General features: G+C 46.1%; 1 protein-coding gene across 1 annotated transcript in view; it reads right to left on the bottom strand.

The window, feature by feature from the left end:
- The window catches only part of RAMP3 (receptor activity modifying protein 3), a 78,605-nt gene extending 65,053 nt beyond the window's left edge, over positions 1-13,552 (bottom strand). The window contains exon 1 of the mRNA XM_038760375.1: positions 13,470-13,552. Within this exon, the coding sequence (XP_038616303.1) occupies positions 13,470-13,521 (52 nt within the window). The 5' untranslated portion in view covers positions 13,522-13,552. The remainder of the gene's footprint in view (positions 1-13,469) is intronic.
- Positions 13,553-25,167: the final 11,615 nt, after the last annotated feature.

Genomic DNA, 25,167 nt, shown 5'->3' with positions numbered 1-25,167 from the left:
ATAGAGTAATAAATATGTACAAACATATATACATATATACAGGTGCTGTGAGGAGGGGAAGGAGGTAAGGTGGGGAGATGGGGAGGGGGAGGAGGGGGATAGGAAGGAGGGGGCTCAGTCTGGGAAGGCCTCCTGGAGGAGGTCAGCTCTCAGTAGGGCTTTGAAAGGTGGTAGAACCAGGATTAGAACCGAGGTCCTCCGACTCCCAGACCCATGGTCTTTCCACTAAGCCATGCTGCTTCTTTATACTCAATTGCTTCCCCTGCCTGTAATTAATTTGAATGCCTGTCTTCCCATCTAGACCATAAGCTCCTCAAGGGCAGGGATCATGTCTACCCACTTTATTGTACTCTCCCAAGCCCTTAGAACAGTGCTCTGCCAACAGCAAGTGCTCAGTAAGTATCACTGACGCCACCCAATCCAGACCTGCTCCTACTAGACAGAGCTGCCTTGGCCAACAGGGAAAACTGGGCTATACACAAGCAACTACCAACTCCCCTTTAACAAAATTAAAGTTTTGGAAATGACTGGTTTTTACTTGATACCATTCCGTCCTGGCTTCCCTCCCACTTCTGACAATAAAATTAGCATTGATCCAATAAGCTCCCGCGTTTCCATCCTTCTCCTCTTGCTGTAATGCACCTTACTTGGCTGGTGGATTGCCAAAAAAACATATGGCAGCAGGTTTCCCAGTAGCTGTCAAGTTCTCAGCTCCCCTCTGTAGGTTTAAAAACGATGCCAGCAGAAGTATCTCAAAACTGCAGTGTAGCAAGGGAGAGGAAAGAAAAGCCAATGAATAAACCCTCTTGTTGAGCTCTGTAATGTGGGCCTGTGGTTTATAGAAACCACTGAGCTTCATTTCCATTGTGATGTGTTGACACTAAAAATATTGTGGTATTTGTTTACTGTTTGTTCACTATGTGGTATTTGTTTACTCCCCCTCTCAGGGTCGCATCTGGAGAATTCCCAGTTCCCTACCAGTCTTGACTACTGGAGGGAGAGTCAGGCAGAGGCATATTCACTCCATTCCTAGCTTGGGCAATGGCTAGCTAATGGAAGGCAATCTGTTACAAGTCAAAACTCACCAGTGCTGGGCAGCAGCGGCATTGGGAGAGAGTCGAGGGTGGAGACTCAAGTTTACTGCAAGGAAGGAGACAATGGTAAACCACTTCCATATTTTTACCAAGAAAACTCTATGGATTCACTACCAGAATGATTGCAGGTGGAGGTGGGGCGTTCTGGGAGTGATGTGTCCGTAGGGTCGCTATGGGTCAAAAACGACTTGACGGCACAAGGCAAGACAATCTGTTTGCTATATGTCAAACACGGAGTAGGTACAAAAAAATCAGGTCAGACATAGTTCCTGACAATCAGTCAATCAGCGGTATTTATTGAGCACTTACTGTATGCAGAGCGCTGTACTAGATGCTTGGGATGAGTCCCACAGAACCAGTACTGAATCCCCATTTTACAGATGAGGAAACCAAAGCACAGAGAGGTGAATTGACTTGCCCAAGGTCACACAACAGATAAGCGGCAGAGCTGGAGTTAGAACCCTGGTCCTTTTGACTCCCAGGCCCGTGCTCTAGGAAATTGGCCACACAGTTTCTCCATTTTAAAGGCCTCCATGCCCTCCCCCCCTGCCCCCAAATCCTGGTCCAGACAGCGCTTCTCACCCCATTTCTTCCTTGTCCCTGTGCCCCAGAACTGAGCCAGTGGAAACTCCCAGAGGGAGTTCAGACCCCACATCCAATCTCTTTTGCTCACTGGACAATCAATCACCAGCTTTCTGCAAAAGAGCCCATTAGCATTCTTTCCCCTCATATGTTGAAAAACATGGAACGGGCTTTCTTCCCCCTCTGACCCCCCTCCATGGAAACTTGATTTTGTCACCTCTCTTTCATTTATGGGGGCCGTGGCTTCTCTTTTTAAGAAGCTGGGCTAAACACAAACATGTTGGGAAGCTGTATGATGCTCATTATGGTCAGGGAACAGGTCTGCCAACTCCCAAAGTGAGTTTACAGTCTAAAAGGGAGCTTACAGTCTAGATTCTGCTACCTGGTTCTGGATATTCTTGCTGACAAAGCTCAATTTGAATTCTAATAAGGGATAGTAAAAGCCGAGAGCACAATTCTCCCATGACAATCATTAAGGCTTCACACCCTAAGCCAATACTTTATCTTGACTTAACTCTGACAGTGGTTAATAACTTAACAAATGATGTTAGCTGGGAAGGCATGTAAGAGGGCTCAGCCCTGAACCAGGACAAAATGGTAAATTATTCAACCCTTACACAGCCCTTGGTTCATAAAACTCCTCTGAATCAACAGCAGAGACTGTGTGGGTGAGCTCTCCAGTATGCTCAAGAAAAGGAAAACCCGACTTCTACAGACATATACAACCATGGAATCCGCATTTGCTTCTAGTATCCATCCTTCAGAGAAACACGTTGGCTTCCAGAAATGGCATCTTTCATCTGAGAGAATTGATCGATCAGTGAATACTATCAACTAAGTATTTCCTATCTGCAGAGCACTGTACCAAGCACTTGGAAGAGTACAATATGATAAACACGATCATAGTACTTACAGTAAAGTGGGAGAGAAGTTAAGCCTCTGATTTTCATGGCTCAGGAGAAGAGAATTGAGGAAAATCCTGCCCTCAACCAAACGCAACCAACTCCTCCGGTGGTAATGACGACTCTGAATTATAGATTCCCTCCCCCTGGTCAGCAGCAGAGTTTTTACAAGTTCTTAGTTCTTGCCAGTGATCTCCCTGGGCCCAAGGGGATATTTCAACCTTTCATTTCCCTGTACATCACAGAATGAAATGATAGGATGGATATAGAACTAAAAGGTCATCCAATGCATCCCTCTGCCTCCAGGCTGGATACTCCTAACCCATCCTGGTCCATCGACACAATACAGAGAAGGCACAGGCCTGGTAGTCTGAAGAAATGGGTTCAAATCCTGGCTCTGCCACATGTCTGCTCTGTGACCTTGGGCAAGTCACTTAACATCTCTGGGCCTCAGTTATCTCATCTATAAAAGGGGGATTAAGACTGTGAGCCTGAACAAGAACAGAGGCCTTGATTTGGGGATCTTGAGAGAATATTAGTAAAATATTGGTGAAAACAAGGCTAGTTTTAGCATATGCAGTCAGTTCTTCATCTTGCCTTTCTGCCTTACTCCCAATCCAAAACAGTACATCATCGGCATCTTCCAATCAATCAGTCAGTCACTGGTGGCTACTGAGCACTTACTGTGTGCGGAGCACTGAAGTAAGCACTTGAGAGAGTATAATACAACAGAGTTGGTAGACCTGCTCACTTCCAATAGTGTGCCATGCACTCATCCATCTCACACTCACCAGGCCAGAGACCATTCCAAGACAGATTCCCATCGACTGGATTCCCCAAATTAATAAAAGTGAAATTCTCAATTATCTCGAGAAACAGAGAGCTCAACCTTTGTCCTCTTCTCATTCAAGGGGTTGGCTGTCAATCAGCAACTCTGTGCTCTGCCCTGGCCTAAACAGCCTGTTTCCTCATCTCGGGGCCTCTGTTTTTCCCAAAAGATAACAAACTCCTTAACAATTACGAGATCCAATGCGAGTCTGATTTTTGGCTCAGAAAGATATGGTTTTCTCCTCTGGGTGGTACGGTCAGTCACAGTTGATTTCATCTTATTTAGTGGACCTTCAGCGGACCTTCAACAGATTTCATACAGATGGTTGTGCAAACACAAGCCCTGGAGCTAGAGAAAACTACACAGATTCATTTAACACATTTTCAATACGTCACTTTGGGAGAAAGGGTGGAAGTTTGCCACGACTGCCATTATCGTTAAGAATTTATATCTGCAGAGTATTTTATGGACATTTATCATTATTTCTCGGAGGTCTCTAGGGCAGAGTAGTAGAGTTTGCCTTATTTTAGAATCCTGGGGCTTCCCTAAGTTCAGACTGCAAATATGAGGTAGAACTTGACTTAGAACTCCGACCTCTGTGTTTCCAGGCTATCATTTAGGCATGGAGACAGACTTCCCTCCACACAGATTTTCAGTACAAAAAAGTGCCATAATTCCCACCCCAAAAAATCTCTGTTTTTACTGCCTTCCATTTTGGTGGAACACAGTCAAAAATCTTTGTGTGAAACTGAAAAATAGGGTGAAGGTTTTGCAAAACTAGTAAAAACCAAAACTCTCTAGCAGCACTGTGCTTTCACTTGGTTGAGGATCTTTCATTAAATAAGACTGCTTGTGACCTTGAAGCAGTTTAAGATTATTCTCCTAGGTATTTCTACTTCCAAAACTGGTTTTTCTGTTTTACAAGAAAGATTTGTATACAAAAAATGAGTGACTGAGCTTTGATATCAGTTAGGCCAGCCCTAAGGGAGAGCTTCTGATATGAAGATGTTTGGGCTTTAGGAGAGAGATGGAAGGAGGTGGTGAAATTGCCTTTTCTTTTTTATTGGTATCCGTTAAGCACTTCCTATGTGTCAGGCACTGAACTGAGTGCTAGAGTAGATACAAGATATTCAGACTGGACACAGTCCATGTCCCACATGGTGCTCACAGCCTTAATACCCGTTTCACAGATGAGGTTATCTGAGGCCTAGAGATGTGAAGTGACTTGCCCAAGGTCACAGAGCAGACAAGTGGTAGAACCGGGGTTAGAACCCAGTTCCTCTGACTCCCAGGCCTATGCCTTCTCTAGAATGTGTCATTGGACTGGGATGAGTGTCCTGCCTGAAGGCAGAGGGATATATTGGATGACCTTTGAGTTCTATTTCAGTCCTGTCATTTCATTCTCTGATGCACAGGGAAATAAAAGGCTGAATTATCCCCCTGGGCGAGGCTCACTCGCAGGAACTAAAAATGATGACATCTGTACAGGTACAAAAAAGAACTTGATCTACATTCACCGAATCCACCAGAGCAAGAGAATTCAATTGTGATGAAAAGCTAAGCAAGCAAAGGAATTCTCAGTGGTGTGCTCTCTAACAAGCCTCTTTCTATTCTCTAGAAAGCCCCCAGGAACAAGAAAGTGAAGCCTCCACCTCAACTCGACTATCCCATAATTTGGTTTAGCCAGCTTACCCTTGGGTGGTAACAATTTTTCCCTGCTCTCCTAAGAAAGAAAATGAAAAGAACAAGAAACAGAAGGGAAAGTATTTTCAGTGTTCCCTAACACTGGAAATTCTGTATAAACACAGTACTATGAGGAACTATGGAGAAGCAGATGCCCTCCCTCCGCACATCTGCCAAGCTAGCTCTCTTCCTCCCTTCAAGGCCCTACTGAGAGCTCACCTCCTCCAGGAGGCCTTCCCAGACTGAGCCCCCTCCTTCCTCTCCCCCTCCTCCCCTTCCCCATTCCCCCCGCCTTACCTCCTTCCCTTCCCCACAGCACCTCTATATATTTATATATGTTTGTATGTATTTATTACTCTATTTATTTTATTTGTATGTTTATTCTATTTATTTTATTTTGTTAATATGTTTTGTTTTGTTCTCTGTCTCTCCCTTCTAGACTGTGAGCCCACTGTTGGGTAGGGACCGTCTCTATATGTTGCCAACTTGTACTTCCCAAGCGCTTAGTGCAGTGCTCTGCACACAGTAAGCACTCAATAAATACGATTTAATGAATGAATGAATGAATCTAGTGGATAGACCACAGGCCTGGGAGCCACAAGGACCTGGGCTCTACTCCCAGCTCTGCCACTTGGCTGCTGTATATCCTTGGGCAAGTCACTTAACTTCTCTGGACCTCAGTTACCCCTTCTGTAAAAATGGGATTTAAGACTGTGAACCCCCTGAGGGACAAGGACTGTGCCCAACCTGATTAGCACTTAGTAAAGTGCCTGGTACATAATAAGCACTTAACTAATACCATTGTCATTATTATTAGAGAAGCAGCAGTGGCTCAGTGGAAAGAGCAGGGGCTTTGGAGTCAGAGGTCATGGGTTCAAATCCCGGCTCCGCCAATTGTCAGCTGTGTGACTTTGGGCAAGTCACTTAACTTCTCTGTGCCTCAGTTACCTCATCTGTAAAATAGGGATTAAGACTGTGAGCCCCACGTGGGACAACCTGATCACCTTGTATCCCCCCAGCACTTAGAACAGTGCTTCGCACATAGTAAGCACTTAACAAACACCATCATTATTATTATTATTTACCCCAGAGCTTAGTTCAATGCCTGGCATATAGTAAGCACTTAACAAATACCCTAAAAAAAACTTTTAGAAATGATAAACTGTCAGTTCAGGCATCCACTACATGTCTACCATAGACCCTCTCTTGGCTTTTCCTTCATAACCTGGAAAGCAATTCCAGTTCAGCTAAAGTTCCTGAGAAACATCAGCCAGAAATCCATATTGCCTGGGGTATTGAGAGTTGAAGTCCTGAGAGTGAAAGTAATATTAATAATTGTAGCATTTGTTAAATGCCTACTATGTGCCGAGCACTGGGGTAGATACAAGATAATCAGGTCCCATATGGGAATCACAGCCTAAGTAGGAGGGAGAACAGGCACTGAATCCTCATTTTGCTGCTAAGTGAACTGAGGCACAGAGAATATAAGTGACTTGCCCAAGATCACACAGCAAGTAGGTGGCAGAGCCAGCATTAGAACCCAAGTCCTCTAACTACCAGGCTCATTCTCTTTCCACTAGACCACACTGCCAAGTACTCAGCTTGGCATCAAGTCAATGAGGTTATGTCCGCCTAAAGATGAACCAATACTTAATTCCAGAATGCCTCAAGGCTCCCATATTACTGCAAGGACTGCAAACTTTCTTACAATAATAATCATAATCATTATGGCATTTGTTAAGCACTTACTATTTGCCAGGCACTGTACTAAGTGCTGGGGTGGATACAAGCAAATTGCAGTGGACACAGTCTCAATCCCCATTTTACAGATGAGGTAACTGAGGCTCAGAGAAATGAAGTGATCTACCCAAGGGCATCCAGCAGACGAGTGGTGGAGCTGGGATTAGAAGCCAGTGACCTTCTGACTCCCAGGCAAATGTTCTATCCACTACATTATTTCTATTCTCCTCACTTCTTTTCCCCTTCGAGCCGAGCAGTGGGAAGGGTGGGCATGTAAAGCAGAGGGGCAGGGGACCTCGGCACTGAGTGCCTCTCTGAGCACATCATCTTGCACACCATGTGTGTGTCCATTTGCTTTGGCTTTGCCTCCTCCTTAGAGAGTAACTGCTGGCTTTGTAGGCAAGGGGAGAATTTTGTAAGGCTCGCCCCAGTCTGTAGATGTACAAAAGTGTTAGTGTCAAAATGCAAATCCAGATGCCATAAATATAGATGCTTCCCATGTTTCTGGCAGCAGTGGTGACTTCCCCAATGGCTGGGATAGGAACCATGACTCTGTGTGTTAGCGGGTTTTCTACATTGGGTAGTGCCGTGTCTTGGACTGAAGTAGGTCGCTTAAGAAGAGCATTGCTCTTCTGCTGCCCTCTCACCAGGATTTCCCCCCGGCCTATGAATAAGCTAGATCCACCTTCACTTTTCAGAGGGGCTAGGCTGGTGTTTACTGCAGTTAGTCACATCTGATTCCTTTAGTGATGTATACCCCAACTCTAAATCACAAAGGGATAAACTCCTTTGAATTATTATTAATAATAATAATGGTATTTGTTAAGCGCTTACTATGTGTCATGCGCTCTTCTAAGAGCTGGGTTGGATACAAGCAAATCGGGTTGGATACAGTCCCTGTCCCACGTGGGGCTCACAGTCTCAATCCCCATTTTACAGATGAGGTAACTGAGGCCCAGAGAAGCCAAGGGACTTCCCCAAGCTGATACAGCAGACAAATGGTGGAGCCGGGATTAAAATCCATGACCTTCTGACTCCCAGGCCTGTGCTCTTCTAACCACGGGGCTTTCACATCAGTCATCTTATTTTATCCTCCTAATTAGCATCCCTGTCAGGTTGGGATTTAAAGTGGGATGCAGGAGATAGCCTATGACACATCTCTCTGAGCTAAAGATAATAATAATGATGATGATGGCATTTATTAAACGATTACTATGTGCAAAGCACTGCTCTAAGTGCTGGGGAGGTTACAGGGTGATTAGGTTGTCCCATGGGGGGCTCACAGTCTTAATCCCCATTTTAGACGAGGTAACTGAGGCACAGAGAAGTTAAGTGACTTGCCCAAAGACACATAGCTGACAATTGGCAGAGTGGGGATTTAAACCCATGACCTCTGACTCCCAAACCCGTGCTCTTTCCACTGAGCCATGCTGGGGCAAGAAGAGTTTTGTTGTTTGTTTTTTTCCTTTGGGTTTTAGCTCTACAGAAATTGCATGGTATCAGGGTTTTTCTTCTCCTTTTTGACTTGAATTTAGGATGCCTTCTGCTGCCACCATCAGGAAGATCCCGCCTAAGGCACGAGATTCCACTCTGCTCAAGTACATTGAGTTGAAAAGGATCCAGACGAAGCAGCCTCCGCAAAGCCCAGGCCAAGAAGGAGATGAACCACGTACTTCACTTTAATGGAGGCCCCAGGTGAACCTGCGGCTTCTCGCCCAGAAAGGATGCTTATAATGCGGTCTGCTGATGAGGTACTTAGGTTAATTGGTTTCTGAAAAGCTGCAGGTTCCTTCAAGCCCCAGCATCACTTTAGCGGCAGAGTGAGCAGCTCTGAGAGCTAGTCCTCTGAGTTAGTTTTCAAAATTAGATGCATTGTTTGTGGATAAGTATGTCTACCCTCAGATCCTGAGTGATAAGCTCTTTGGGTCACCAGTATGGTTTAAAATCAATCCCCTTCCCCAACTCTCCTCCCGCCTGCTCTCCCAATCAGTAAACTTGGTTACTCATTCAGTTCATTCAGTTGTATTTATTGAGCCCTTCCTGTATGCAGAGGACTGTACTAAGCGCTCGGGAGAGTACAGTACAACAATAAACAGACACATTCCCTGCCCACAGCGAGTTTATAGTCTAGAGGACGAGCTTAAAGTCTAGAGCACTGTACCCAAAAAGACTCAGGGAAATGACTTTTTCAATGTTGTTTCCAAATTAAGGTGGGTAATTACAATTCTAAAACCAGTGCATAAGAAACCTAAGCAAATAGTTCTCTGCAAACGACTAAATATGTCTTCCTCAAATAAGACAAATACTAACACAATTGGGTAAATGTAAAGAACTCATCTTCTTTATATACCAAGAATCTGTATCAGAGTCACTCTAGTCACTTGTTAAAATAACAGATTACGGAGGTACTAAGTAAAAATAGGACTGTTCTTTGTTGGATGAAGCTTGAAAGAAAGGAAAATAGGCATCAAAAATAAACTTATATGTGTTTCTTTGATCTCAAGCAATGGATTCAACCTGGATCAAATACGGTGTGGGAGTTTAGAAGGGGAGTGGAGGAAGAAGCAAAAGCAGTTTACATTCAGGCACAAAGAAATAAAAATAAATTCACACAGAGGGGACTGTCTGGTTCCAATGTTCAGATGAAAATGGTCTGAACCTAAGGGAATCATGCAATGGTAAACAACTATGCTTTCAGTGCAAACTATAGCTACTTGACACTAAAACCACCATTTCAGACCCAGGATAAATCTTGGTTTGTCACAGCTCAACCACAGAATCAGATTTCACACTACAAACTTTGGCATGTCACAGAAACAATTTGGGAGTTTTCAAAAGCAAGAAGCAAAGGAATCCATGCCAAAAAACACTCATCTTTTAAAACCAAACCATGACTTCATGAGTGTGTCCTTTCAACAATTACTTAAAACACATACACTCTCTCTCTCTCTCTCTCTCTCTCTCTCTCTCTCTCTCTCTCTCGGTCCCATTTATGGGAGGAAAAAACCTACTGTGAAGTCATTCGTATTAATTGAGTGCTTACTGTGTGCAGAGCACTGTACTAAGCTCTTGATCAGGAAAACCTTCAGTTTCAGCTACCTTGCCAAAGGTGGTTAGATTAGCTGCGGTAGGACAAAAGGTTGGAGAGACATATTGAAGGGTTCATTCATTCATTCAATTGTATTTATTGAGCACTTACTGTGTGCAAAGCACTGTACTAAGCACTTTGGAAGGATGGGAAACAGGGAGGGAGAGACATGGAGAGAAGGGGAGAGAGAAAGAGGAAAAAAGCGGGGTAGAGAGGCAGTCAGAGACAGAGAAACACAGTGACAGAGAAGTTTATTCTTTCCCTGGGAACATTTTTCACTTGAGATGACAGCTAGATCCTGGAATGTATCTTGATCAGTTTGAAAGACCTCACTGTCATTCAAAAACTGTTTCAAGAACAGGGGTGATATGGTTTGTATAGCCCTTGAGCATGCCAAGTGGTTAAATTGCTTTATTAAAATATATAGGAGAAATCAGAGATTTCAAAATTCTGCCCCATCATAAAGTTATCTCAAAACACCACTCCCATTGAGTAAGTTTCTATAGAATGGTCTGCTCTCCTTCTATTCCATCTGTCCCTCAGTCTCTCCCCTTTACCTACCTCACCCCTATTATGTACATATTCTACGCTAACTTTAAAAATATGTCTTTATTTCCTGGAAAGTGTATTCATCTTATTCTCAAGTAACAGCCTGCGTACTGGGAGGCAGCCAGAACTATGGGACATCCTAAACTTAATCTTACATTCCTTAAAACTGCAAGGAATTCAATCCATCAGTAGTATTCTTTGAGCATCTTCTCTGTGCAGAGCATTGTATAAGCACTTGAAAGAGTACAGGGGAGTAAATAGATTTGATTTATCCCATTAAGGATCTTATAAACTAGTGCCGGAGACAGACACTAAAATAATTAGACTGAAGGAAAAAGGAAAAGGGAGTGTGTGTGTGTGTGTGTGTGTGTGTGTGTGTGTGTGTGTGGAGTACTTACATAATAGCACATGTAAGATATTAATGCAGCAATTGTGAAAAAATAAATCCTTGCTATCCCCAAGTTTCAACAAGAACCATAACCTGAAGTTGACCCTTTTTTGTCATAAAATCAACCTCCACATTTACAAAGACTTAACTAATCATGTGCAGATTCACTTTGGAGAGTCCAAACGAAATCATTCTTATTTCCTCCCTGAGAGATCTCTGTAATCAAATTTAAGGCAGGCAAGAATATTAAGTACAATGAAGAAAGATGGATCAGCAACGAGCCAATTAATCCACCCTCACTTCTGACCCTATCCCTAGAAAATGAGTCAGTGCTTAGCCTCTCTCCAAGCCCTCTTACTTGAACTTCTTTACTTCAGGAAAGATTCAAATGCTGTATTAAAGAGTAAAATAACAAGAACCCTTGCTTCATCAGTTATTATTATTATCATTATAAATATTGTATTTGTTCAGCTCAGCACTGTCCTTAAGTGCAGGGGTAGATAAAAGTTAATCAGTTGAAATACAGTCCCTGTCCCACATAGGGCTCACAGCCTAAGTATGAGGGAGAACAGCTATTGAATTCCCATTTTACAGATGAAGAAACTGAGGCCTAGAGAAGTTAAGTGCCATACCCAAGGTCACACAGCAGGCAACTGGCAGAGCGAGGATTAGAACCCAGGTCCTCAGACTCCCAACCCCATGTTCTTTCCACTATAACACACTGCAACTCCATTACTCAGTAACTTCTTGAAAGGGGAAATTCCCAAGGAAAGGCTAAATTACTTTTCAGGGATTCTATTTTTCCCTCTAGAATCAATTGATGCATCAATCATCAGCGATATTTATTGAGAGCTTACTGTGTGCAGAGCACTGTTCTAAGAGTTTGAGAGAGTATAACAGAGTTGATTGAGATGTTCCCTGTCCACAAGGAGTTTACAGTCTAGAGGAGACAGACATTAAAATAAATTACCGATTTGTACATAAGTGTTGAGAGACTGAGGGTGAGTAAGAGGTACAAACCCAAATCCCAGAATGTGAGCTCCTTGTGGACAGGGGTCGTGTTTTAGTATTGTGCTCTCTCAGTGCTCTGCACACAATCAGCGCTCAAGAAATACCATGGAATGATTCTTCAATCTACCTATGCCTTATCCCTCTTCCCAAAAAACTTTCTGGCTTCTCTGGAAACGTTGGCTGGGACGGTCCCAAAAGGATCTGGGTGCTGACAACCTCTGACCAGGGGGCAAAGGTTCAGAAGAAAGGCTGTCCAGCCTGTCTGGAGCGCTGGACCCAGCTCTCCCGGCTGGACAACAGGTGTGCTGCTGTACCCTCCCACCCACCCCCCATTACATCCCATCCTCAGTGGCCAGGAGGGTCTCCGCAGAGCTCTGATAAATACAAGGATTGACTCTAACGGGAATAACAGAATTTTTTTTCTTTTTCCCTAGGCACTTTGCTGCTCTCCCTCCTGTGCAGCCCACTGACCCCAGAGAAGACGGAGTCCTGGATGGAAGGATGAGGACACTCTGAGGGTCTTTCCTGGCCCAGACCCCACCACCATTTCTGGTTCCCCATCTCTCGGGGCCTAAGCTCAGCTGCTCCAGGTGGGTGTCCGCGGGGAGCGTGGGGAGAGGAGAAGCAGAAGGAGCACGGGCTTGGGAGTCAGAGGACGTGGGTTCTAATTCCGGCTCCACCGGTGCTGTGTGGCCTTGGGCAGGCCTCCTAACTTCTCTGTGCCTCAGTTACCTCATCTGTAAAAATGGGGATTAAGACTGAGCCCCACGAGGGACAACATGATTACCTCGTTTCTACCTCAGTGCTTAGAACAGTGCTTGGCACATAGCATGCGCTTGACAAATACCATTATTATTATTATTATTATTATTTTGTTACTATGCAGAGGAGTGTCCTGTCGATACCAGTCGAGGCTGCCCCCTCCCCTCCTCGCCCCCTGAGACTGAGGGATGGCCCGGTCCTGGGCACTGGGCATCCCTCCTCCTCATCCTCCTCCTGCCCCGGGGACTCTCCCTCATTCCATCGTATTTATTGAGCGCTAACTGTGTGCAAAGCACCGTACTAGGCGCTTGGGAAAGTATAATACAGCAATAGAGACAATCCCTGTCCACAATGAATTCACAGTCTACGGAGGGGGGCGGGGGGAGACAGACGTCAAGGCAAATAAACAGACATCACTCTAAAGAAATAGAATTCCAGATCTATACATTATGCGGTGTGGGATGGGGAAGGGGGGGAAGAGCAAAAGGAGGGCAAGTCAGGGCGATGCAGAAGGGAGTGGGAGAGGAGGAAAAGTGGGGCTTAGTCTGGGAGGGCCTCTAGGAGGAGGTGCGTTTCAGTAAGGATTTGATCCAAGGAAAGGGAGGGCTCCTTTCCCTGGGATGAGCCCCGCATCCCGGCTACATGGATGCGGGATTCCCAACTCCAAAGGCCGCCCCGCATCACCGTCCCCCCGCCCCTCGCCTCCCCGGGGACCTTTTCCGGGGAAACTTGCGAGATCTGGCGGGAAAGTCTCCGGGATAGGGAATCTCTCCTCCCTTGGACCGTGGGCAGCCCCCCGCCCCCCGGTCCGGTCCGGTCCGGCCCCGCCCGCCCCGCTCACCGCCGAGGAGCATCAGGAAAAGTTGCAGGAGGCGCAGGGCGGCCGTCTCCATCGCGGGCTCGGGGGGCGCGTCCTGGAGTCCTGGAAGGGGGGGGGGGGGTCCTGGAAAGGGGGTCCTGGAAAGGGGGTCTTGGGAAGGGGAGTCCTGGAGGAGTCCTGGGGAAGGGGGTCCCGGAGAGGGGATCCTGGAGGGAGGTCCTGGGGAGGGGGGTCCTGGAGAGGGTCCCGGAGAGGAGGGTCCCCCAGCAACAGCAGCAGCAACAGCAGCAACGGCAGCAGCAGCGAGGGTCTCGGGCGTCCTCCGGCCGCTCCGGACGAAAGGTCCGGGCCGTCTGCCCTCCCCGCCCGGACCCTCAGCCCGAGGGGACGGGAAGGGACGGGGCGGGGAAACACCCGGGGCCCAAAGCCGGGGGGAGCGGAGGGGAAGGGGAGGGGAGGGGAGGGGAGGGAGCCCCGGAGACCAGGGCGGGGAGGGCGGGGAGAGGAGGGGGCGGGGAGAGGAGGAGGGGGAGGGGGACAGGCCACCAGTCGTTGGGCAGCAGCCAGGAGGACTTCTTCCCTTTCCCCTTCTTCCCTGCCCCTGCCCCCGTGTCTCCTCCAGCTCCTCCCTTTCCCGACCCTCCCGGTCCCTGCCCAGCCCCGGACCCCCCCGCCCTTCTCGGGACCCGCGGGGGAAGCTGGCACCCAACGGCTGCCAACTTGGCGGGGCGGGGGGGGAGGCTGTGTGTGTGTGTGTGTGTGTGTGTGTGTGTGTGTGTGTGTGTGTGTGTGTGCCCCCGCGCGCGCGCTGGGGGTCCGGGAGAAGGAGGAGGCTGGAGGTTGGGGGGGGCGGGGGGGCGCCCCGTCCTTGGATCCCTTTCCGTGCAACCGCGCAGAGCAGGGATGGTGCTGTCCATCCTCCCCTCCTTCCTCCCATCCATCTTCCCGGTCATCCTCCCATTCATCCTCCCATCCATCCTCCCAGTCATCCTCCCGTCCATCCTCCCGGCCATCCTCCCGGCCATCCTCCCGACCATCCTCCCATCCATCCTCCCATCCATCCTCCCGGCCATCCTCCCGGCCATCCTCCCGGCCATCCTCCTGTCCATCGTCGTTTCGGGGCGGAGGCTTGACCCACCAGGTGTCCGGCGGCCGGAGGGATGGATCCGCCCTGGTCCGGAGGGTCAGGTGGGTAGAGACCTTCGTGAGTCTTCTCACCCTCCCCTAAACCACCCCCACCTCCCCATCCCCCCGACCCTCTGGCCCTGCTCCATTTCCCCAAACGTTTCCCCTCCCTTCGAACCCCCCCTTCCCTAACAGCCCTCCCTCCTTTCGATCTGCCCTCCCTTCCCTCTGGTCATCCTTTCCCTAACTCTACTTCTTCCAGTCGAAGAAGAATATCTTCCCTGATATTTTCCCTCCCTACGATGAATCTGCTTCCCCTAGCAATCCTGCCTCCCGTCAATCGGTCCTCCTTCCCCTTAATAATGATGGTATTTGTCTAGAGCTCACTATGTGCCAGGCACTGTACTAAGCACTGGGGCAGATACAAGCAAATCGGATTATGCACAATCCTTTGCCCCACGTGGGGCTCACAGTCTCAATCTCCATTTTACAGATGAAGTAACTGAGGCCCAGAGAAGTGAAGCGACTTGCCCAAGGTCACACAGTAGACAAGTGGTGGAGCCAGAATTAGAACCCATGACCTTCCGACTCCCAGGCCTGTGCTCTATCCATTACACCATGCTGCTTCACAAGGTACTTCCCTCCCTTCAATCTGTCACCCCCTCCCCTCGATATCTACTCCCTGTGCTTCAACAGTCCTCCCCTCCTCACCTGGGGTCCACCCTCTCCTAACAGTCCTCCCTCTCCTCTATCTGTCAGTCCTCCCTCCCCTGGGTCAGTCTTCCCTCCCTTGCATCAGCTCCCCCCTTTTCTCCATCAGATGCTCCCCACACCGTGAATAAGTCCTCCCTCTCCTCAACCCATCCTCCCTCCTCCCAGCCAGGTTCCCTTCAGCCCAATCCCACCCCCATACCTTCCACCCAATCCTTCCTTCTCCTTTACCAGGGCCTTCCCTCACCTCGACTGATCCTCCTTTTTCTAATAGTCCTCTCTCCCCTCCACCAGTCCTTCCCTCTGGCCAATCTCCTCTCCTTCCCCTGTCCTAACTTCTATACTTCTGTTCTCCCTCCCTGACCCCAACACTTCTACATTTCACGGCTGAAAGCTTTTTAAGTACCTGTACAACTCTATACATGCTTTTGCCTCACAGTAAGCAGGGAAGCCGCAGCAGTACTTTTATCCTGACACCTAATCCATCGTGCTTTGCATTTACTTTATTTTTTTTCCGTGCCTAAACAATTTTTAAACTTTCCATCTGCATTTAAAAACCTGGAAAAGAGACAGGGGAGAGGAGACGAGAGGACAGATCTAAAGAGGCCACCAAAAGCATTTATGCTTTTCCATTTACTTAATTTCTACATGGTCAGAAGTGGGTTTTGAGGGAGAGTCAAGAAATTAAAATTTGATGAGGCTTCTTTCTCTTCTGAAATCCTAAAAATTGAGTGGTTCTGAAGTCTGCTATTAAGTCTGATCTATAAGTCTCTTTTGATTAATAATAAGACATTTCTGCTCCTGGAGAGAGATTGTGAATGCATAGGTCTGAAACATTACAGCTACTAAATCATGAATGCAGCCCTATAGCAGTAAACTCCAAAAATTGTTTCATCATTTTCATTGTACCTTTCCATCTCCTAATTTACCGTCCTAAGGATAGGTGTGTTTCAGGGTCTCGAAGCTAAAGCTCATGGCCAATAATGTTATTTCTTTCTGCAACAATGTAATCTCAACTCTCCATGACTGCGCAATGGTTGACAATCAGTAAATTCATTCATTCATTCAATCGTATTTATTGAGTGCTTACTTTGTGCAGAGCACTGTACTAGGCTTTTGGAAAGTACAAGTTGGCAACATATAGAGACGGTCCCTACCCACCAGCAGGCTCACAGTCTAGATGGGGGAGACACACAACAAAACAAAACATATTAGCAAAATAAAATAAATAGAATACATATGTACAGGTAAAATAAATAGAATAATAAATGTGTACAAACATATATACATATATACAGGTGCTGTGGGGAGGGGAAGAAGATAAGGTGCGGGGATGAGGAGGGGGAGGAGGGGGAGAGAAAGGAGGGGGCTCAGTCTGGGAAGGCCTCCTGGAGGAGGTGAGCTCTCAGTAGGGCTTTGAAGGGAGGAAGAGAGCTAGCTTGGCGGATGTGCGGAGGGAGGGTATTCCAGGCCAGGGGAAGGATGTGGGCCGGGGGTCGACAGCGGGACAGGCGAGAACGAGGCACAGTGAGGAGGTTAGTGGCAGAGGAGCGGAGGGTGTGGGCTGGGCTGTAGAGGAGAGAAGGAAGGTGAGGTAGGAGGGGGCGAGGTGATGGAGAGCCTTGAAGCCGAGGGTGAGGAGTTTTTGCCTGATACGTAGGTTGATTGGTAGCCACTGGAGATTTTTGAGGAGGGGAGTAACATGCCCAGAGCGTCTGGGCAGCAGCGTGAAGTATAGATTGAAGTGGGGAGAGACACGAAGATGGGAGATCAGAGAGGAGGCTGATGCAGTAATCCAGTTGGGATAGGATGAGAGATTGAACGAACAGGGTAGCGGTTTGGATGGAGAGGAAAGGGCAGATCTTGGCGATGTTGCGGAGGTGAGACTGGCAGGTTTTGGTGATGGATTGGATGTGAGGGGTGAACGAGAGAGCAGAGTCAAGGATGACACCAAAGTTGCGGGCTTGTGAGACGGGAAGGATGGTAGTGCCGTCAACAGTGATGGAAAAGTCAGGGAGAGGGCAGAGTTTGGGAGGGAAGATAAAGAGTTCAGTCTCGGACATGTTGAGTTTTAGATGGCGGGCAGACATCCAGATGGATATGTCCTGAAGGCAGGAGGAGATAGGAGCCTGGAGGGAGGGAGAGAGAGCAGGGGCAGAGATGTAGATTTGGGTGTCATCAGAGTAGGGGTGATATAGTTGAAGCCGTGGGAGCAAATGAGTTCACCAAGGGAGTGAGTGTAGATAGAGAAGAGAAGGGGACCAAGAACTGACCCTTGAGGAACCCCTACAGTAAGGGGATGGGCAGGGGAGGAGGAGCCCGCAAAAGAGACTGAGAATGAACGGCTGGAGAGATAAGAGGAGAACCGGGAGAGGATAGAGTCTGTGAAGCCAAGGTTGGATAGCGTATTGAGAAGAAGGGTGTGGTCCACAGTGTCGAAGGCAGCTGAGATTGTCCAGGAGGATTAGGATAGAGTAAGAGCCATTGGATTTGGCAAGCAGGTGACCTTTGAGAAGGCAGTTTCTGTGGAATGTAGGGGACGGAAGCCAGATTGGAGAGGGTCGAGGAGAGAGTTGGTGTTGAGGAATTCGAGGCAGCGCGTGTAGACGACTTGTTTAAGGAGTTTGGAAAGGCATGGTAGGAGGGAGATAGGGCGATAACTGGAAGGTGAGGTGGAGTCAAGAGAGGGTTTTTTTAGGATTGGAGAGACGTGGGCATGTTTGAAGGCAGAGGGGAAGGAACCAGTGGAGAGTGAGCGGTTGAAGATGGAAGTTAAGGAGGGAGTAAATGATGAAGTGACTGAAAATTCTTAGTTTAGTGCACCAAATTGTATTTAATGACAAATTGAATCATTCTAAAAACCAGGGGTTTTCTCTCTGTTCAGGAACAACTTGTGAATCTAAATCCTTTGAAATCCACCTACCTGAGAAAAGCTGTAACTCTGGATACTGAGGGGGCATAAATCCCACCAAGCAATGTCCCCATAAAGCATGGTCCCTGGAAAATCCCTATCCCCTGGAAAATCTGCTCTGGAGGAAAACTGGTGGAGGGGGAGGTCTCTATGGTGGGTCATAAAGCCAGGGTAGAGTTCCTTTTTATATCCACCATCTGGCGAAGAGTTGTTTCACCTCAGAACAGTCCCAGCTTTCTGCTGAATCCAGTGGGTCTCCACCTGTGACACTCTGTGACACTATGGGCCCCTGGAGCAGAACTCCCTGAACTTTTCCCACGAAAAACTGAGGAGGATGGTGGGGGGAAGGGCAGAGAAGGAAAGGGAAGCCAGAAAGAAGACAGATGGTTTTATCTGCTTAAACTAGGTATGGACGCCTGAGCTGAGCTCAGTAATAACTGTGGTATTGGTTAAGCCCTTATTATGTGCCAAGCACTGAACTAAGCACTAGGGTAGGTACAAGATCATCGGCTCGGACGTAGTCCCGATCCCACATGGGGCTCACAGTGTGACTGAGTGGAAAGCGTGCTCTGAGCAGCATCCACATGGTCATTAAACTGCCGAATGAGGAATGTAATCAAATGCAGCTCAAGACATCAACCAGAGTTAGAGCAGGGCATCCAGCTGGGATTGTTTAGTCTCGTCTTGCAGCTGGTCAGCCACAGAACCTGCCCACATGGATCAGCCCTCCAGCACACATGGATCAGCCCTCCAGCACCACTGAGCCACTGCTTGGCAGATCGGAGAGCTCTCCGGGGCTGTTTACACTTTTAGTTAATGACGACGTTAAACAAAAATTACAGTTTTCAACCCTAGAAATCAAAAAAGAAAATTAAATGACACACATACAGAGTGGAAAAGAAAATAGTTTCTCCCACTTCATTTTCTAGATCATTCCTTCGCCAGCCCGAGCACTTACAAAATCACTCATGCCCTCTCTAAGCATATATGTGTATATATGTGTATTGCACAGAGAGGGTGCTCAGTAAATTTTGTTTCTGCTGCTGCTACTACTACTACTACTACTACTACTACTGTTAATACATTCAGAATCTTAGAGTTTTGTTGTTTTGGAGGCAAGTTATTGTAAGAACAGAGTGTTTGCCACAGATAGAAGGGGATGACATCAATGAAAATAATTTCATTTTTCCAGGTGGGCTCACATGTTTTCAGAAGTGGCCATGGAAAGACTTGTGCATATTATTATTATTATATTATAATAGTAATATTATAATATGTAATATAACATTATTATAATATTATGAATAATAATAAGCACAAGTCTTTCCATGGTATTTGTTACTATGTGTCAGGCACTGTACTAAATACTGGGGTGGATACAAGCATCTCGGGTTGGACACAGTCCCTGTCCCATGTGGGGCTCACAGTCTCAATTCCCTTTACAGATAAGGTAATTGAGGCACAGATAAGTGAAGTGACTTGCCCAAGATCATACAGCAGACAAGGGCAGAGCCAGTATTAGAACCTGTGACTTCCTGTCTCCTAGGCCCGAGCTCTGTCCACTACAGCATGCTGCTTGTAAAGTTATGGCTCTCTCATTACCCAGTTGGAACCCATTTTCACTGTCCCCCAAATACTTGTTTCAGAATGGAGGTGATCTGCATGTAGCCACGTCGAAACAAACCTGGAGTTCCAGCTCAGTACAGTATTTACTGGGAAGCTCACTCCCTGCACCTGACATCTCTCATCCATCAGGCTTGCCATAGGCAGTAGAAATTGTTCACAGTGCAATCGAGATTTTCCTCCAATTCTAGCAGCATCAGAAGAGATAATGCGACATTGCATTGCAAGTGGAAAGCATATGGAGTCTGTTAACACCAACAGAAGTTATGCCGGCCAAATATGTGGGATTCTAGAAGGGTTTGAATAGATTCATGGATGGTTTCCTAGAGGAAAAGTTAGTAATGACTGTGGTACTTTGTTAAGTGCTAACTATGTACAAAGCACTGGGGCAGGAGAAGACACAGTCCCTGTCTTGTCGAGGACTCATGGTCTTAGTGGGAGGAAGAACGATTTTAATCCCCATTTTACACTTGAAGAAACTGAGGCACCAAGAGGTTAATTGACTTGCCTGAAATCATACAGAAGTCAAGGGGTGGAGCTGGGATTGAAACCCACATCTCCTGACTCTCAGTCCTGTGCACTTTCCACTAGACCATACTGCTACTCTTGAAAAGTTAGGGAATGTTAGTTGGCCCATCCATAACCCCCATGCATTATGAAGATGTAAGAGCTGAAGATGGAAATTCATTCATTTGATGCATTTATTGCATGCTTACTGTGTGCAAAGCAGTGTACTAAGTACTTATCTCTCCAAGCATGTCGGGGCCACTGTTGGAGACAGAATACCAGATTGGGTGAACCACTGGTTTGACACAACACTGACATTTCTTCTGTTCTGGTCATTGCCAGCAGGTCATAGTCATGGCAGCCAGGAGCCCACCTGGGTTTAGGATTCCAGTTTTTCCACGAGCCCCACTCTTTCCATTTTCAGCTCACACATATCAATTGACATATCTCATTAATCCTTCAGTTCCTACTGCATGTTTTCAAGTTCATATCTCCACTGCTATGGAAATCAGAACCAAAAAAAAAAAACGCCTGCAGGGCATTGCAAAGATTGTTTCCTCCAGCAAGAGCTTATGCTGTGGTCTGAAGGCTATTTGCATAATTTCTTCAAATGTTTTTTCTCAAAACACATGTGCCACCCCCCCAAAAAAAAACCCACATACAAAATGCACACTAAATTAAACCTCCCTATCTTAGGGAGGAAAGATTGATTCACCCAGTCAAAGGCAGCAAAAACATTTTGAAAACCACTGTGAATTTTAAAGCAAAACCAATTCTATTGCTTTAGAGGGAAACAGTAAAAGCCAATCCTTCCGTAGTGTGAATTCAGGAAAGGATCACAGGTCATGCCAGTCATGAGGTATCCAAGAGGTCTTCCACAGCTAAACCCTCTTTTCCCCTGCTCCCTCCCCCTTCTGCATCTTTTATACGCTTGGACCTCTGACCTCTGGGCATTTGCTATTCTCCCCACCCTCAGCCCCACAGCACTTTTTTACATATCTATAAATTATGTATTAAAAATCATTTATTTATATTAATGTCCCTCTCTAAACTGTTAGCTTGATGTGGGTAGGGAACATGTCAACCAACTCAGTTTTATTATATTCTCCCAAGCACTTAGTAGAGTTCTCTGCACTCAGTAAGTGCTCAAATAAATACCATGGATGATGATGATGATGATTTTATATACATGCAGTAGCACCATTACCAATGACATCAATAGTAATGACATTACCCTGATCCCAAAAAGGAGAGAAAATTCCATTTGTAATTGTTGCAAATCACTAGCTGGAAGTGGGGAAGAAACCACAAAGGAAACAAAATATGTTTAGAAAAAGAATCAATATTATTTCACATTTAGAGAGCACTTTTGCTTCAAAAAATCTCATTGCATGTTTTCCCAAACTCTCTAGAGAGACTGTCGGTAAGCAACACAGTCTTTAAGCTCATGCCAACTTATTCACTGAGCCTTCTTATTTCTCTCACCAAGTGCTCTTGCTCATGACCTCCCTTCTGCTTAGAATCCCCTCCCCCTTCACATCCAGCAGACCATGGTTCTCTCCAGTTTCAATGCTCATCTGTAATTACATCTCCTCTAGAAGACCTTCCCTGATTCATCTCTCATCTTCTAGACTGTCTCTCTTTATTGCTGAATTGTACTTTCCAAGCACTTAGTACAGTGCTCTGCACACAGTAACCACTCAGTAAATAAATGTGATTGAATGAATCTCCCCAATCTATTCCCCACAGCCCACATTGCCACTTCAACACTTCCACATGACCGATATTTGGTTACTCACTACTTCTCCAACTCCACCCCTTTATTATATATCATTTTACCTGTTGATTCCCCGACCTGTAATTTATTTCGGTGTCTGTCTCCCCAGCTAGATTGCAAGATCCTTGAGGGCAGGAATTGTATCTACTAACTCTATTGTATTCTCCCAAGCACCTAGAACAGCGCTCTGAGCACAGTAAGTGCTCACTAAAAGCTGTGGATTGCCTGGTTGGAATCCACTTAGATTTTAGGCAGAGAAGTTGCTTATGAAGTTGACCTTGGCAAAAGAATCTGCGAACAAGAAACACACTGCCCCAGGCAATGAGATTCTTCAAGTCTCAAATCCTCAGCTGCCAAATGGGTGAACACTATTGTTGCTGAAATCCAGCAACAATACTTCTCCGTTCTTATTGACTCCATACCCATTGCCCACGCCAGCTATTTCAGATGCTTAACTGCCTCCTCAAATTCCCTGTCCCCTGCCTCTGCCTCTTTCCCCTAATGACCTGGCCACAAACTTTATTGAGAAATTGAAACCATCAGGTGTGATCTCATTAAGAATCTCCCCGTTCTTTTCCGATTCCTCTCTCTTCCTGCCCCCTCCTCTGTTCTCCCATCTTTCCCAGCAGTATTTCAAGAGGTCTCCCACTTCCTCTCAAAAATCTACCCTCTACCTGAACTTTTGACCTTATCCCTTTGCATCTTATCAAAACACTTGCCCTCTCCCTGGTCTAGTGGAAAGAGCAGGGGACAAGGAGTTAGAGGACCTGGGTTCTAATTCCAAGTCCTCCACTTAGCTGCTGCATGACGTGGGCAAGTCACTTAACTTCTCTGTGCCTCAGGTCCCTCATCTACCAAATGGGGTTTCGATACCTATTAACCCTCCTACTTAGGCTGTGAGCCCCATGTGTGATGTGATTATCTTATGTGTACCCCAATGCTTAGTACATTTTTTACCTCATAGTAAGCACTTAACAAATATCACAATTATTATTAATTACTCTTCCTTCCCTGACCACCATCTTTAATTATATGCTTTCCAATGCCTTCTTCCACACTGCTTTCAAACAGGCTCATGTATCCCCGTCATAAAAAAAACTCTCCCTCGACCCCATGGTTCCCTCCAGTTATTGTCCCATCACCCTCCTACCATTCCTGTCTAAATTATGTGAGCTAGTTGTTTACATTCACCTCCTCCACTTCCTATCCTCTAATTCTCCCCTTGACCCCTTTCAATTTGTGTTTCACCCCCTTCAATCTATGAAAACTGCCCTCTCTAAGGTCACCAATGACTGTCACTTGCCAAATCCAACAACCAGTGGTTACCTAACCACCTCTGCATCAAACAGAAATTTCTTACCATCACCTTTAAAACATTCAATCAGCTCACCCTCTCCCCTCTTAACCTCACTGATTTCATACTGCAAACCTGTGCATACACATCATTCCACTGATGCCAGTTTATTTTCTGTACCTTGATCTTGCCTATCTTGACACCGACTCCTTTGCCCATCTCCTCCCTCTGGCCTGGAACACTCTCCCCCTTCATATATGACAGACCACGACTCTCCCCACCTTCAAAGCCCTGTTAAAATCATATTTCCTCCAAGAGATCTTCCTATCCTCTTAATAACTCCCCTTTTCCCTTACTCTCTCTCCCTTCTGCATCACCTACGCACTTGGATCTATACACTTTTAAGTAGTAGATAATCACCCCACCCTCAGCCCCACGGCAATTAGGTATATATCCATAATTTATTCATTTATTTGATTGTTATTTATTTTAATGTCTGTTTCCCTCTCTAAACTGTCAGCTACTGGTAGGCAGGGAATGTGTCTACCAACCCTGTGGAATTCTACTCCCTCAAGTGTTTAGTATAGTGCTCTGCACATGGGAAGCGCTCAATAAATACCATTGATTGATTATTCATTCATTAAAAATGGGGTTCAGCACTTTTCTCCAGGCTCCATATAGTGAGCAGAGCCATGGCAGAAGGCCAAGAGACCAGTCCTTTGTTTAATCAATTGTCACAATGAATTGTTCAGCCATTCCTTGAGAATAAAATGTCGTCTTCTAGACTGTGAGCCCACTGTTGGGTAGGGACCATCTCTATATGTTGCCAACTTATACTTCCCAAGTGCTTAGTACAGTGCTCTGCACACAGTAAGCACTCAATAAATATGATTGAATGAATGACACTAGATTGTAAACTCCTTGAGGGAAGGAATCATGTCTAAAAGCTCTATTGTACTGTACTCTTCTAAGTGCTTAGAGCAGTGCTTGGCACATACAAAGCACCTAACAAATACCATTATCATTATATTATTAATTTTGTTATTAGTGAGACTAGATTGTAATTTAGTTGAATTCTGTCTTTCCCTGTAGACTGTAAGCCCCATGTCGGCAAGGATCATGGCTACTGACTCTATTATATTGTACTCTCCCAAGCACTTAGTGCAGTGCTCTGCACACGGAACACCAAAACACCATCGATTGATTGCTTGACCTACATAGGATTTTTTATCTCCTAAAACAGAGTATCCATTTCAGATAGACTACACTGCTCCATCCTCTCACTCTGGGTTTCAACGGTTAAGAAACTGAAAGGTTCCAGACTCTCCTGGCTACACCAATAATTGCTAAGCCTTGCTCCAATAGCCATTAGACAGAATAAAAAAAGATCAGATTTGAGGCCCTGTGACAGGATGCCAATTCAAAGTTATATCACTGTAATATTTTTCCTTGGAAATAAGGATCATACATATTATCCCAAGTTATGAAGCAATCCTGTTTGTCCTGGACATCACTTCAAATTCTTCCAGGCAGGAATCACTGCTGATTTCTTCTTATGAGAAAAAATACTGATGTGTTTCTCTTACCCCATGATTTTTTCTTGCTGGCAAATACTATGATCCTTCTCTTTGTACTGCAGGCGCACACTGGAACAAATCTAACGACTCCAGGACAGAGAATAGATCACATTTTATTTCTCAGTGGATAATGGAACACTCAGAACCAGACTTGAAGGGGGATGGCATAAAACTGAAGCACAGCCATGTCTGTG

This window comes from Tachyglossus aculeatus, chromosome 18 (genome assembly GCF_015852505.1).
Source record: "Tachyglossus aculeatus isolate mTacAcu1 chromosome 18, mTacAcu1.pri, whole genome shotgun sequence".
NCBI lineage: Eukaryota > Metazoa > Chordata > Mammalia > Monotremata > Tachyglossidae > Tachyglossus > Tachyglossus aculeatus.
Note: the sequence above shows the minus strand (reverse complement) of the source record. Positions and strands in the feature narration are given on the sequence as shown.